Source organism: Grampus griseus, assembly GCF_964374135.1.
Source record: "Grampus griseus genome assembly, chromosome: 10".
Taxonomy (NCBI): Eukaryota; Metazoa; Chordata; class Mammalia; order Artiodactyla; family Delphinidae; genus Grampus; species Grampus griseus.
This window is the reverse complement of record NC_139004.1, coordinates 52,893,530-52,907,826: the sequence shown is the minus strand read 5'-3', so window position 1 is coordinate 52,907,826 and position 14,297 is coordinate 52,893,530. Positions and strand designations below refer to the sequence as shown.

General features: G+C 39.4%; 1 protein-coding gene across 1 annotated transcript in view; it reads right to left on the bottom strand.

Annotated features, from left to right (window-relative positions):
- FBXL2 (F-box and leucine rich repeat protein 2) overlaps positions 1-6,995 on the bottom strand; it is a gene marked incomplete at both ends in the record, with an annotated part of 61,168 nt that extends 54,173 nt beyond the window's left edge. The window contains one exon of the mRNA XM_082664723.1: positions 6,958-6,995. Coding sequence (XP_082520849.1) covers positions 6,958-6,995 — 38 coding nt within the window. The remainder of the gene's footprint in view (positions 1-6,957) is intronic.
- Between the last annotated feature and the right edge of the window lie 7,302 nt (positions 6,996-14,297).

Here is a 14,297-nt window from a genome sequence, read left to right as displayed (position 1 = left end):
TGTGGTACATATATACAATGGAATATTACTCAGCCATAAAAAAGAATGAAATAATGCCATTTGCAACGACATGGATGCAACTAGAGATTATCATACTAAGGGAAGTAAGTCAGAAGGAGAAAGACAAATGCCATATGATGTCACATATGTGGAGTCTAAAATATGACACAAATGAACCTATCTATGACACAGAAACAGAATCAGGGACAGAGAGAACAGACTTGTGGTTGCCAAGGGGAGGGGAGGGGAGGGGAGGGATGGAGTGGGAGTTTGGGATTAGCAGATGCAAATTATTATATATAGGATAGATAAACAACAGGGTCCTACTGTATAGCACTGGGAACTATATTCAATACCCTGTGATAAACCATAATGGAAAAGAATATGAAAAAGAATGTACACATATGTATAACTGAATCACTTTGCTGTACAGCAGTAATTAACACATTGTAATTCAACTACACTTCAATAAAAAATAAATTTTTTAAAAAATTGGCACTTTCAAGAAGGAGAATGAACATGGGAGAGAACAAATTAGGGAATGACATTTTCAGGGACTGGAAATAACTCAGAGTTGCCAGAGTTTACAAGGAAGTTGGAAAAGAGCGAGAGATGAGATAGAGTAAGAGATAATAAGTGGACAGTTCTGGGAGAATAATTTAAGTCATAACAATTTACATGGAATTTACACTAAAGGCAACAGGAAAGGTTTTAAGGAGGAGAGAAGCAAAATTAGTAAGATAAAAAAGAAATTGATAGAAAGTTGCAATAATAATCGCAGTGAATAAAATACTTGTTTTAATCATTAAAACACCAAATTATCCTCTTAAAAAGATTATTAAATGAAGACACTATTTGAAAAAACTGGATGAAAAGATGTAGATGATACAGTAGTATTAAAAACAAGAAAGGGGGTCTTCCCTGGTGGCGCAGTGGTTGAGAGTCCGCCTGCCAATGCAGGGGACATGGGTTCGTGCTCCGGTCCGGGAAGATCCCACATGCCGCGAAGCGGCTGGGCCCGTGAGCCATGGCCGCTGAGCCTGTGCGTCCGGAGCCTGTGCTCCGCAACGGGAATGGCCACAACAGTGAGAGGCCCGCGTACCGCAAAAAAAAAGAGCACAATGAGATGCTATTCTATACTTAAGACATGTAAAAACACTAAATTTTTGAAAGGAACAACTCAACCGAGTCTCTTAGCCATTGTTTGTATGAAGGCAAATTGATAAGACCACTTTGGAAAAACAACATTACTATATGAAGTTAAAAACCTGTACAGTCTATGACCCCCAGCAATTCCACTCGGAGCGAGTGGAATTTCATACATTTATTGGCCATTTGTATTTCTTCCTTTGTTCAGACCGTCTTCAAACTTTTTCTAAGAGCTAATCCACCTCATTCTTAATAATTTTTAAGAACTGATGTATGTGTGTGTGTGTGTGTGCGCGCGTGTATGTTGAAGAAGATAGCCTTTGCTTATAATGTGTATTCGAATTATTTCACCTACTACTATGCTATTTATCTTTGGTATGGTATATTTTGCCATATTTTACTATTCAAAGAATCAAACTTCCCAATCTTTTCTGTTTTAACTACTGAATTCACAGCTTTTAAACTAACAGGTCTCTAACATAACTTTCCAGGGATAAAGCTCTGGAGTAGAATGTACTAGATCCATCCTTCCTATCTGTGGAGCTCTACTGGTGTTTCATGCCACCTCAATGTACATTTAAAAATCTAAAGGCATCATCAGAGGTCTAATGTATAAGCATAACCCCAACCGAGACTAAGGAAGATTTGCCTCTGCCATGATTCGGACTTAGATGTCAACCCTAAAACAGTATATAATAGTATACAGAGGAAGGGCCTTTAAGCTTCTGCATCTGATTTCAACACACATTAATTTGGTCCTCATGCACGGTAAAAATAAATAAATAAATAACAACAATAAAAATGAACGAACCAAAAAAACCTCTTTAACAAAAAAGAAAAGTCTGCATAGATGTTTAAACATGAATTTGTAATATGTACCCCCAAAAGATCATCTTACCTGTTAGGCTGCCTTGGAATATATATAAGGCATCACAGGCAGCAGGAGGTGTAGGTACCAGTCCTTGAAAAAGTCCATGGAGTGCTGCAACCAACCAGCAGGCAAGAACACCCACTCAGAAAAAATCTATGAGTTTTTTTTTCATCTGATCATCTTATTGCTAGTTTTAAGACTACTCAATATTATTAATTCACAGATCCCTTCTGTTACCCATTTCTAGTTTGTACTTAACAAGTTTTACATTTGCCTTTTCTATCCTGCTTTCACTTATAAAAGATATTCGAGTTCTCCCTCTCTATCCTTCACTCTCACACAGTTCAACAAATAGCTTGTAATTTTTCTTCATTTTATAATTTTCCCTAGCAAACTAGTAAAACCGCCAAATTATAGGTAATTTTGTAGTTGATTCCATTTGCCCGAAATGATTAGCCTCACCTCTCCTGTTTGAGGCCATCAAACCTTCCTTCATCAAGCTAACAAACATGATCAGGATTTAATTTTGTCATGGATCCACATTTTTGTTTTATTTTTTATTTTTTGGACATGCCACACGGCATGTGGGATCTTAGTTCCCCAACCAGGGATCGAAACCGCACCCCTTGCATTGGAAGCTCGGAGTCTTAACCACTGGACCGCTGGGGAAGTCCCCACATGCATTTTAAAAGGAAATACAATTATACAGATAACGGTGATTTAGTTTTTAAAAATATGTCTAATAAGAGGTTTATTATTTATTACTAACAAAAGCCATGTCTTCTCAGAACGTTTTAAAATATTTACTGCATGTAGCACTCCCTATTCCTATGAAGTTTACATGCATTTTCATTTCATCACTAGCGCCTGAGAGCAACCATAACAGAAGTAAAAACTTAAGGTCAAACAAATTAATATTAAAATTTATAATCTGAGTTGTGAGCCAATATTTGCTCATATAAGACTTTTCTCAAAAGAGGAATGTTTCCTTCCAAGAGACTGCCTTTTTTATAATACAAAATAATTAACAGTTGTCATAATACCACCACTATTCTGCTCAAGCTCCAGTAGTAGTCAGTTTAATGTCAGATGGTAGTATGCAATTTCCACTGAGACTGAATTAGTGTAGGTTGATGAAATGAAGCACCGGGCTACATTAACTTACTTAATAATCAGGTATTTTACTGAGACTGTTATCAGTAGCATATGTTAAGATCCGTATCAGGACAGCTTGCTTTTTTCAGTTGTTTGTATTAAAACCAACTGCACTGTCAACAGTATTTATTAAGTATTCAGAGATCCAAAATTGATATTAATTAATAATAATAAGAGGGACTTCCCTGGTGGTCCAGTGGTTAAGAATCCACCTTCCAATGCAGGGGACGCATGTTCGATCCCTGGTTGGGGAACTAAGCTCCTCCATGCTGCAGGGCAACTAAGCCCATGTGCTGCAACTAATGAGCCCACACAGTGCAACTACTGAGCCTGTGCACTCTAGAGCCTGTGCCACAACTAGAGAGCCCACGTGCCGCCACTAGAGAGAAGCCCGCGTGCCGCAACGAAAGATTCCGCATGCTGCAACTAAGACCTGACGCAGTCAAATAAATAATAAATATTTTTTAAAAATAATAATAAGAGATAACATTTATTTAACATTTATTTAACATTTATTAAACGCCAGGTACTCAGAGCCAGCCAACAACCCCCTAAGGTAAGAACTATTACTATTACAGATATGGGAAATTATGGCCCAGAGAGTGAAGTCACTTTAAGGTCACACAACTAGTAAATGGGGAGAGCTGAAATCTCAAGCAAGTTTAGCTCCAAAATACAGACAATAACAACGAGGATAAATACATGCAAGGAGAACCCAACTCACTAACAGATATAGACATTACAACAAACTATATATTCCCATTGTTATAAGCATTATATAACTGACTCCCTAGGAACAGTAAAATTACAAGCTATTTGTTGAACTGTGGGAGAGTGAAAGGTAGAGAGGGAGAACTCGAATATCTTTAATTTATAAGTAAAAGCTGGATAGAAAAAGCAAATGTAAAAGCTTGTTAAGTAACAAACTAAAAATGGGTAGCAGAAGGGACCTGTGAATTAATAATATCGGGTAGTCTTAAAACTAGCAATAAGATGATCAGATAAAAAAACTCAGATTTTTTCTGAGTGGATTCAAAGTGATATAGAGAGATGAAAAGTGCATAGTTCCAGGTACTTCCCTGGTGGTCCAGTGGATAAGACTCCACGCTCCCAATGCAGGGGGCCTGGGTTCGATCCCTGTTTGGGGAACTAGATCCCACATGCATACCACAACTAAGAAGTCAGCATGCTGCAACTAAAAGATCCCGCATGCCGCAACAAAGATCCCGAGTGCCACAACTACAACCAGGATCAGCCAAAATAAATAAATAAATAAACAAACAAACATTAAAAAATAAAAATAAAAAAATCACGCAGTTCCAGGTTTGTTAACGGTTCCAGAGGGTAAGCTGAAGCTTCACTTGATATGACCAGTAATGGAAGCTAGCAGAGAATTTAAGAGGGTGGTAACAGATGCAGTAAAAAATGGCAGAAGAGAAAGTGACCTTGGCTGCAAGCAAATAAGATTATCGTACACTCAAGGAATTCACACCTATTGATGAAGTAAGACTGAAAGTAAATAGGAATTCAACGAGAACAGGAACAACAGTCTGCTCTGTCACAAAGAAGTCTACTATATGAAGTAAAAATGTAAGCCTAAGATAGACCGAAAGTATGAAGACATCATTTATCTTAGCAAAACCAATCAACACTTAAGCTCCATGAGGTGGGGAATTTGTAGCACTCACTCACTTTGTTGTGGAATTAATGAACGATGAAGATGTCTGCTTTGGTAACCTGGCTCAAACCCTTCTTCAAAATTTTGCTTAAAAAGGGTAGCCGGGAAAGGGGAGAGCTGCTACTATTGAGAATAGAAAGTCTGAGAGTAAAATGGCAGAAATGATATAAAGACCAACAAAAATTAATATCTGGCTAGAGTTAGTTTTGAGAATGAAGAGTCAGAGAAGACCTGTTGTGGCAGTACTTTAAAATTTAAATTCCCTTTACAGACTCCAAAATTAGAACAGAAGTGGGAATGCAAATCTATGAACATTTGCTCCCAAATGACAATTCTTTTTTAAAAATGATCTATGTATGAGCCTTAGCATAATTCAAAAACTATAACTCCAGGATTTTTGAAAGCTGGGTCCATCATGGATGTTTAAAAGATCTAATACTTCTAAAACGGCAGTTCAGAAATCACACTAGCACGGAAAGTGATGTAATTCCAACACCCGCCCCGCCCCCCACCGGCCCTTCTTGGTCAGTAGGTAGAAACAGTACCATGGCTGAGTACAGTATAAAAGCTAACCCTACCAAAAGGGAAAGAGTATTAAGTTAGCACCCTTCAGTCAAAACAGCAGCAGTACTCAGGAGAAGGGTGGAGTTTAATCACACTCCAGTGTTAAATGACTAACGTGGGTCGGTGTGAAGCTGGTTATGAGCCCCCAGGGTAAAAATGACATATTCACATTACAGTTTGATGTCTGTGCTAGAAAAATGTTCAGACTAAGAATGAAACATTGCACAATTCTGGGAAACATCACTCACTCTGTGGTCTGGTGTGGATGGCATCGCCGACCGCTGCATAGTAACAGCCAGCCCACCCTAACCACGCTGGTTCTAACAACTTACGGTGCTTGATTAAGACCCTCTGGGTTTATGTGATAAACATATCATTCCTTCCTTGTTACCACTTTCTTAACTTTAAAGTGGTCTAAAATGCCAAAGAATATTCTCTCTTAACTAAACAAATATTTATTTTGTTGAAATAAAACATAACTGCTGTATTTTTCATGTGATCCTGCCATGAATTAATTTTCTTCTTTATTAACTGAGTAGAATGAGCTCACGGCAACAGTGTCAAACAACACCTGATGACTAATGAAATGCCACCCTGAAGCCCCTAAAATGTGATCACCACCACAAAGACCCTAAGCCTTCACCCCATTCCTGACTCAAGAACAAAAGTCTAACATACAAGGTGGAAAAAGGTGAGCAATCCATGGCATTTATAGAGTAACTCTATGATGGACTCCAACATGTAAACAAAACACACATCCATACTCATTCCCTAAATGTTAAAATGAGATTTAGCACAGCCAGGGAACAGAGTAAGCTGCTCAATCTCTTACTATATATCAGCATTTTCCAAGGAATATTAAAAGCGTTCCATGGTCAGTAAATCTGAAATGCCACAACTATTCATCTGGGAGCATCACCATGCATATTAGCCTATTAGGGCTCTGAGAGGTTACGTGGTAAAGAAACTGGTTTTGTTAACCCAGTTTTTCCCATACTTACTTGATCACAAAACCTGCTTTTTTGTTTTGTTTTGTGAAATATCAGTGATATGAAGAGTTTGGGAAATGCCACTCAAAGATTACCATGTGTACGTGTATTAATTGTTTGTTAACAATTAAAATATAACATCCAAAATTAAATAAGATTTGCTTGATGCTTGCAGAGTACTAAAGGAAACTGCAGTGCCTCAGGTTCAACAAATGTTGGCTGATAGCTTTACTTCCCAAAACGACAAGCAAAATACCATTAACTGTATATTCAGTAATGCTAAAAAATAAAGCACAAAAAGCCTGTTCTATGGTAGTGTCAATTAGCACATAATTCTCATAAAGTGAATAAAAACATCAATATTTGGGCTGATAGCATTTTAAGTGCTCAGTAAGAACATATAGTGTAATTATTGATCAGAAAAACATCTAAATGTCTATGACTTCAGGAGCTCACAACCTTAATAATCTCTCCTCGTGTTACTGACTACATTGAGATAACCTACTAATACCCAAACAGTGGCACCTACTGAGGATTATTACAATATTTACCACATTACAAAAAGAATCCAGACCAATGCTACGTACATACTTAGTACATTCTGGATTAGACCAAGTAAAATTTAACAACAAGCTGAACAGCATTCTATAAAACAAAAACAAAAAGTCAGTTAGGCTAATTCTGTCTGTTTTTCTAAGCTATGGACTCATAGTGAGAAAGAAGATTGTCTTGGAACTTGATGACTGAATCATATCTGAAATCTTTAAAGTTTATCTACACTTACCTCAAAAGAAGTTCTTTGGGTAACTTTTTGTTAATAAGGCCTTCATCATTATTTGAGAAAACCTACAGAAAAAAAAAAGGGGATATTATTAAAATGTTCCTCAATCAAAAAAAAAAAGGGGCTTCCCTGGTGGCGCAGTGCTTAAGAATCCACCTGCCAATACAGGGGACAATGAGTTCGATCCCTGGTCTTGAGAGATCCCACATGCTGTGGAGCAACTAAGCCCGTTAGCCACATCTACTGAACCTGTGCTCTAGAGCCCAAGAGCCGCAACTACTGGCCCCACGCGCCACAATTACTGAAGCCCGCGCACCCTAGAGCCCGCACACCGCAACTACTGAGCCCATGCATTACAACTACTGAAGCCTGTGTGCTCTAGGGCCCGCATGCAGAAACTACTGAGCCCGTGTGCCACAACTACCAAAGCTCGCGCACCTAGAGCCTGTGCCTCACAACAAGAGAAGCCACTGCAATGAGAAGATTGCACACCACAACTAGTGAAAGCCTGCGTGCAGCAACAAAGACCCAACACAGCCAAAAAAAACTGAAACAAAAAACAACTTAGGAATACATTTAACTAAAGAAGTGCCTGACATTATATATTGAAAACTTACACTAAACACTGTTGTGAGAAATTAAAGAAGGCTTGAATAAATTGAAACACATCCCATGTTCATGAATTGGAAGATTTAATAGCGTTAAGTTAGAAATGTTCCTCAGCTTTGTACTTATTCTGCTTGGGGTTTGCCAGCTATGTCCAGTCTGCTATTAGGCCCATCAAATGAATATTTAATGTCTGAGTCATACTTTCACTTCTAGCATTCCCAGTTCAGTCTTTTTATAGTCTTCCATCTTCCTGCTAAAATTTTCTAACTGTTCATCCATTCCAACTGTTCAACATCTGGACCATCACTGACTGTTTCTCTTAGCTCTTCTCCTGACCATGGGTCACATTTCTTTGTTTCTCTCCATGTCTCATAATTTGTTATTTCACACCAAATACTGTGCATAAAAAAATAATTAATTTACAAGGATCAATGAAACTAAGAGATGTTTCTCTGAAAAGAAAAAATTGACAGAGAAAGGGAGAGACTGGCCAAGATAGCAGAGTAGAAAGACACTGAGCTCACCTCCTCTCACGAGCATACCAAAATCACAACTATTTGCAGAACAACCATCAATGAAAAAGACCAGAATCTACCAGAAAAAGATCTTCTACAATTAAAGGAGGAACCACAACAAGATGGGTAGGAGAGGCAGACTCTCAATATAATCATGTCCCATACCACGGGGTGGGCAACCCACAAACTGGAGAATCATTATATTGCAGAGGTTCTCCCACAGGAGTGAGAGTTCTAAGCCCCACATCGGGCTCTGCAGCCCAGGAGTCAAGCACCAAGAAGACAAGCCCCCAGAGCATTTGGCTTTGAAGGTCAGTAGGGCTTAACTTTGGGAGGCTCAAAGGACTGGGGGAAACAGAGACCTGGCTCTTAAAAGGCGCACACAAAATCTGACATGTTCTAGAACCCAGGGCAAAAGCAGTAATTTGATAGGAGCCTGGGCCAGACCTACCTACTGGTCTAGGAGAGTATCCTTGGAGGAAGGTGGGGGGGAGCTGTGGCTCACCCTAGGGACACAGACACTGGCAGCAGCCAATCTTGGGAGCTCCTTCTACTGCGTGGACAATGGTGCTGCCAGGCACCACTGTGGAACCCTCCCTCTAGCTCATTAGCACCAAGACCTGGCCCATCCAACGGCCTGTAGGCACCAGTGCTGGGATGCCTCAGGCAAAGCAACTAATTGGATGGGGACACAACCCCACCTATCAGCAGACAGGCTGCCTAAAACTTCCTGAGCCCACACCTGCCTCTGAACATGGCCCTGCCCACCAGAGGGCTAGGACCCAGCTCCACCCACCAATGTGCAGGCACCAGCCCTGCCCTCCCAGAAGGCTGCTCTAGCCATTGGATGAGTCTCACCCACCAGGGGGCAGGCACCATACGTAAGAAAGGCACAATCCCACAGCCTGCAGACCCAGCCTGCCCACAGCAGGCCAGACCCTACCCTGGGACCAGCTGGGCCCCAATCCTTCCCACTAGCAGGCCAAAACAAGCTTCCCAACACCCTGGACCCCATACTCAACTGTGTCAGGAAACGCCCCCACCCCCCACCCCCACACACCAGTTATCTGACACCAGCTCTGTGATCCCTGGGCACTACAGCCAGACTCCAGGACCCAACTGTGACTGCTAGTAGTCCGGCATTAATCCCAAGACCTGGCTTCACCCATCAGTAGGTGGGCAACAGCCCCAAAGTTTTCTGGACCCTGATTCCACCCACCAGTGAGCCAGGACTAGCCCCAGGGCCCCCTGGGGTACAGCAGTCAGCTGCCTCGTGACTAGGCTCCACCAACCAGTAGCCAACAGCCTCCCAAAACACGGCCAAAGCATGGCCTGGCAACCAACCGGAGTAGGGGCCAACCAAGGCTACCAGACTGTCCACATAGTCAGCCTGCCACAACAGAAGGAAACATGCAGCCCTCATAGGGGGCACTGCTAGAACATACAGTTTGGCCATGATAGGGGACTGCACTGCTAGGGTGCATAGCACATCTCCTACAGAAGAATACTTCTCCAAGGTCAGGAAACATAATTAACCCACCAGATACATAAAAATACAAACAGCGGGGCTTCCCTGATGGCACAGTGGTTGAGAGTCCGCCTGCCGATGCAGGGGACATGGGTTCGTGCCCCGGTCCGGGAAGATCCCACATGCCACAAAGCAGCTGGGCCCGTGAACCATGGCCGCTGAGCCTGCGTGTCCAGAGCCTGTGCTCCTCAACGGGAGAGGCCACAACAGTGAGAGGTCTGTGTACCGCAAAAAAAAAAAAAAAAAACCCCAGCAACTTAGGCAAAATGAGGTGACAGAAGAACATGTTCTAAATGAAGGAACAAGATAAAACCCTAGAATAAGAACTTAGTGAAGTGGAGACACGCAATCTACCCAAGAAAGAGTCCAGGGTAATGATCATAAAGATGATCAAAGAACTCAGGACAAGAATGGATGCACAGAGTAAGAAGTTAAAAGTTTTTAACAAAGAGAAAACATAAAAAACAAGAGAAAGATGAAGAACACAATAACTGAAATAAAAAATATACTAGAAGGAATCTACAGTAGACTAAATGATACAGAAAAATGGATCAGCAAGCTGAGAGATGGAGTAGTAGAAATCACTGCCACTAAACAGAAAAAAGGAAAAAGAACAAACAGAAATGAGGACAGTTTAAGAGCCCTTTGGGACAATATCAAGTGCACAAATATTCACATTATAGGGGTCCCAGAAGGAGAAGAGAGATAAATAGGAGCTGAGAACATATTTGAAGAATTAACAGGTGAAAACTTCCCTAACCTGGAAAAGGAAACGGTCATCCAAGTCCAGGAAGGGCAGAGAGGTCCATACAAGATTAACCCAAAGAGTAACACACCAAGACACACTGTAATTAAAATGACAAAAAAATTAAAGAGAGAATCTTAAAAGCAGCAAGGGAAAAGCAACAAATAACATCCAAGGGAACTCCCATAAGCCTATCAGCTGATTTTTCAGCAGAAACCCTGCAGGCCAGAAGGGAGTGGCATGATATATTTTAAATGATGAAAGGGAAGAACTTGCAACCTACAACCAAGAAATACTCTACCCAGCAAGCCTCTCGTTCAGATTTGATAGAAAGATCAAAAACTTTACAAACAAGCAAAAGCTAAAAGAGTTCAGCATCATCAAATCAGCTTTACAATAAATATTAAAGGAACTTCTCCTGGTGAAAAAAGAAAAGGCCACAATGAGAAACATGAAAATTATGAAATGAAAAAGCTCATCAGTAAAGGCCAACACACAGTAAAGGTAGGGAATCATCCACGCATAAAGTGAGTAGGAAGGTTAAAAGACGAAGGTAGTAAAATAACTATCAAAATCACTTAAGCAGTTAAGGGATACATGAAACAATTAGACAAAAGATATAATATAAAAACAGTAATCGTGAGGGGAGAAGAGTACAAAGACAGGGTTATTAAAACGTATTTGAAAGTAAGAGATCAGCGACTTAATCACATATATATAGATTGCTATATAAAAATCTCATGGTAACCACAAAACAAAAATCAAAAATAGATATACACACAAAAAAAGGAATTCAAATATAACACTAAAAATAGTCAAATCACAAGAGAAGAACAAAAGAAGAAGAAAAAGACAAAACAAACCCCAAACAACCAACAAAACGGCAACAAGAACATACATATCAATAATTACCTTAACTGTAAACAGACTATATGTTCCAATCAAAAGACACAGCGTGGCTCAATGGATACAAAAACAAGACCCATATATACGCTGCCTACAAGAGACTCACTTCAGATCTAAAGACACAAAAGACTGAAAGTGAGGGGATGGAAAAGGTATTCCATGCAAATGGAAATCAAAAAAAAGCCAGAATAGCAATACTTTTATCAGATAAAACATACTTTAAAATAAAGACTGTTACAAAGATCAAGGGATCAATCCAAGAAGAAGACAGAACAATTGTAAATATATATGCACCCAACACAGGAGCACCTCAATATATAAGGCAAATATTAACGGACATAAAAGGAGAAATCAACAGTAACATAATAGTAGAGGAATTTAACACCTCACTTACATCAATGAACAGATCATCTAGATAGAAAATCAATAAGGAAACACTGGCCTGAAGTGACACATTAGACGAGATGGACTTAACTGATACATAAAAAGCATTCCATCCAGAAGCAGCAGAATACACATTCTTTTCAAGTGCACATGGAACATTCTCCAGGATAGATCACATGTTAGGCTTCAAAACAAGCCTCAGTAAATTTAAGAAAACTGAAATAATATCAAGTATCTTTTCCAACCACAACGCTATGAGACTAGAAATCAACTACAAGGAAAAAAATGCAAAAAACACAAACACATGGAGGCTAAACAATATGCTACTAAACCACCAATGGATCATTAGAGAAATCAAAGAGGAAATCAAAAATACCTAGAGACAAATGAAAATGAAAACACGATGATCCAAAACCAATGGGATGCAGCAAAAACAGTTCTAAGAGGAGTTTACAGCGATACAAGTTTACCTCAGGAAACAAGAAAAATCTCAAACAACCTAAACTTACATCTAAAGGAACTAGAGAAAGAACAAACAAAACCCAAAGTTAGTAGAAGGAAAGAAATCATAAAGATCAGAGCAGAAATAAATGAAATAGAGACTAAAAAAATAGAAAAGATCAATGAAACTAAAAGTTGGTTCTTTGCAAAGATAAACAAAATCGATAAACCTTTAGCCAAATTTATCAAGAAAACCCAATGAAATCAGAGATGAAAAAGAAGTTACAAGTGACACCACAGAAATACAAAGGATCATAGACAACAGTGATCAAACAACTATATGCCAATAAAATGGACAGCTTAGAAGAAATGGACAAATTCTTAGAAATGTACAATCTCCCAAGATTGAACCAGGAAGAAATAGAAAATATGAACAGACCAATTACCAGTAATGGAATTGAATCAGTAATTTAAAAACTCCCAACAAAGACAAGACCAGGACCAGATGGCTTCACAGGTGAATTCTACTAAACATTTACATAAGAGTTAACACCTATCCTTCTCAAACTATTCTCCCTCCCCAAAAAAAGAAACTGCAGAGGAAGGAACACTTCCAAATTCATTCTGTGAGGCCAGCATCACCCTGATACCAAAACCAAGGATATCACAAAAAAAGAAAATCACAGGCCAATATCACTGATGAACGAGATGCAAAAATCCTCAACACAATATTAGCAAACTGATCCCCACAATACATTAAAAGAATCATATGCCATAATCAAGTGGGATTTATCCCAGGGATGCAAGAATTTTTCAATATCTTCAAAATCAATGTGATACACCACGTTAACAGACTGAAGAATAAAAACCATATGATTATTTCAACAGATGCAGAAAAAGCTTTTGACAATATTCGACACTGATTTATGATAAAAACTCTCTAGAAAGTGGGCCTAGAGGAAACATACATCAACATACTAAAGGCCATATATGACAAACCCACAGCTAACATCATACTCAATGGTGAGAAGCTGAAAGCATTTAGGTGGGTTAATTACATGCCCACTCTCACCACTTTTATTCAACAGAGTACTGGAAGTCCTAGCCACAGCAATCAGACAAGAAAAAGAAATAAATCCAAATTTGGAAAGGAAGAAGTAAAACTGTCACTGTTTGCATGATACTAAGTGTAGAAAATCCTAAAGATGCCACCAGAAACTACTACAGCTTATTAATGAATCTGGTAAAGTTGCAGGATACAAAACTGATATACAGAAATCTGTTGCATTTCTATGCATTGACAACAAACTGTAAGATACGGAAACAGGGACTTCCCTGGTGGCGCAGTGGATAGGAATCCACCCGTCAGTGCACGGGACATGGGTTCAATCCCTGGTCCAGGAAGATCCCACATGCCACAGAGCAACTAAGCCCATGCACCACAACTACTGAGCCTGCATGCTGTAACTACTGAAATCCGCATACCTAGAGCCTGTGCTCCGCAACAAGAGAAGCCACTGCAACAAGAAACCCACGCACTGCAACAAGGAGTAGCCCCCACTCGCCACAACTAGAGAAAGTGCACGTGCAGCAATGAAGACCCAACACAGCCAAAAATAAATAAAATTAAATCTTATAAGAAAAATAAAAAGATAAGGAAACAATCTCATTTACCATCTCATTAAAAAGAATAAAATAATTACAAATAAACCTACCTAAGGAGGTAAAAGACCTGTATTCAGAAAACTGTAAGACATTAAGACTATAAAACTATAAGGTGAAGAAACTGAAGATGACACAAACAGATGAAAAGATATACCTTGTATTCTTGTATTGGAAAAATTAATATTGTTAAAGTGACCATACTACCCAAGGCAATCTATAGATTCAATGCAATCCCTATCAAAATATACCCAGGGCACTTTTCATAGAACTAGAACAAATAATCTCAAAATTTGTATGGAAACACAAAAGACCTCGAA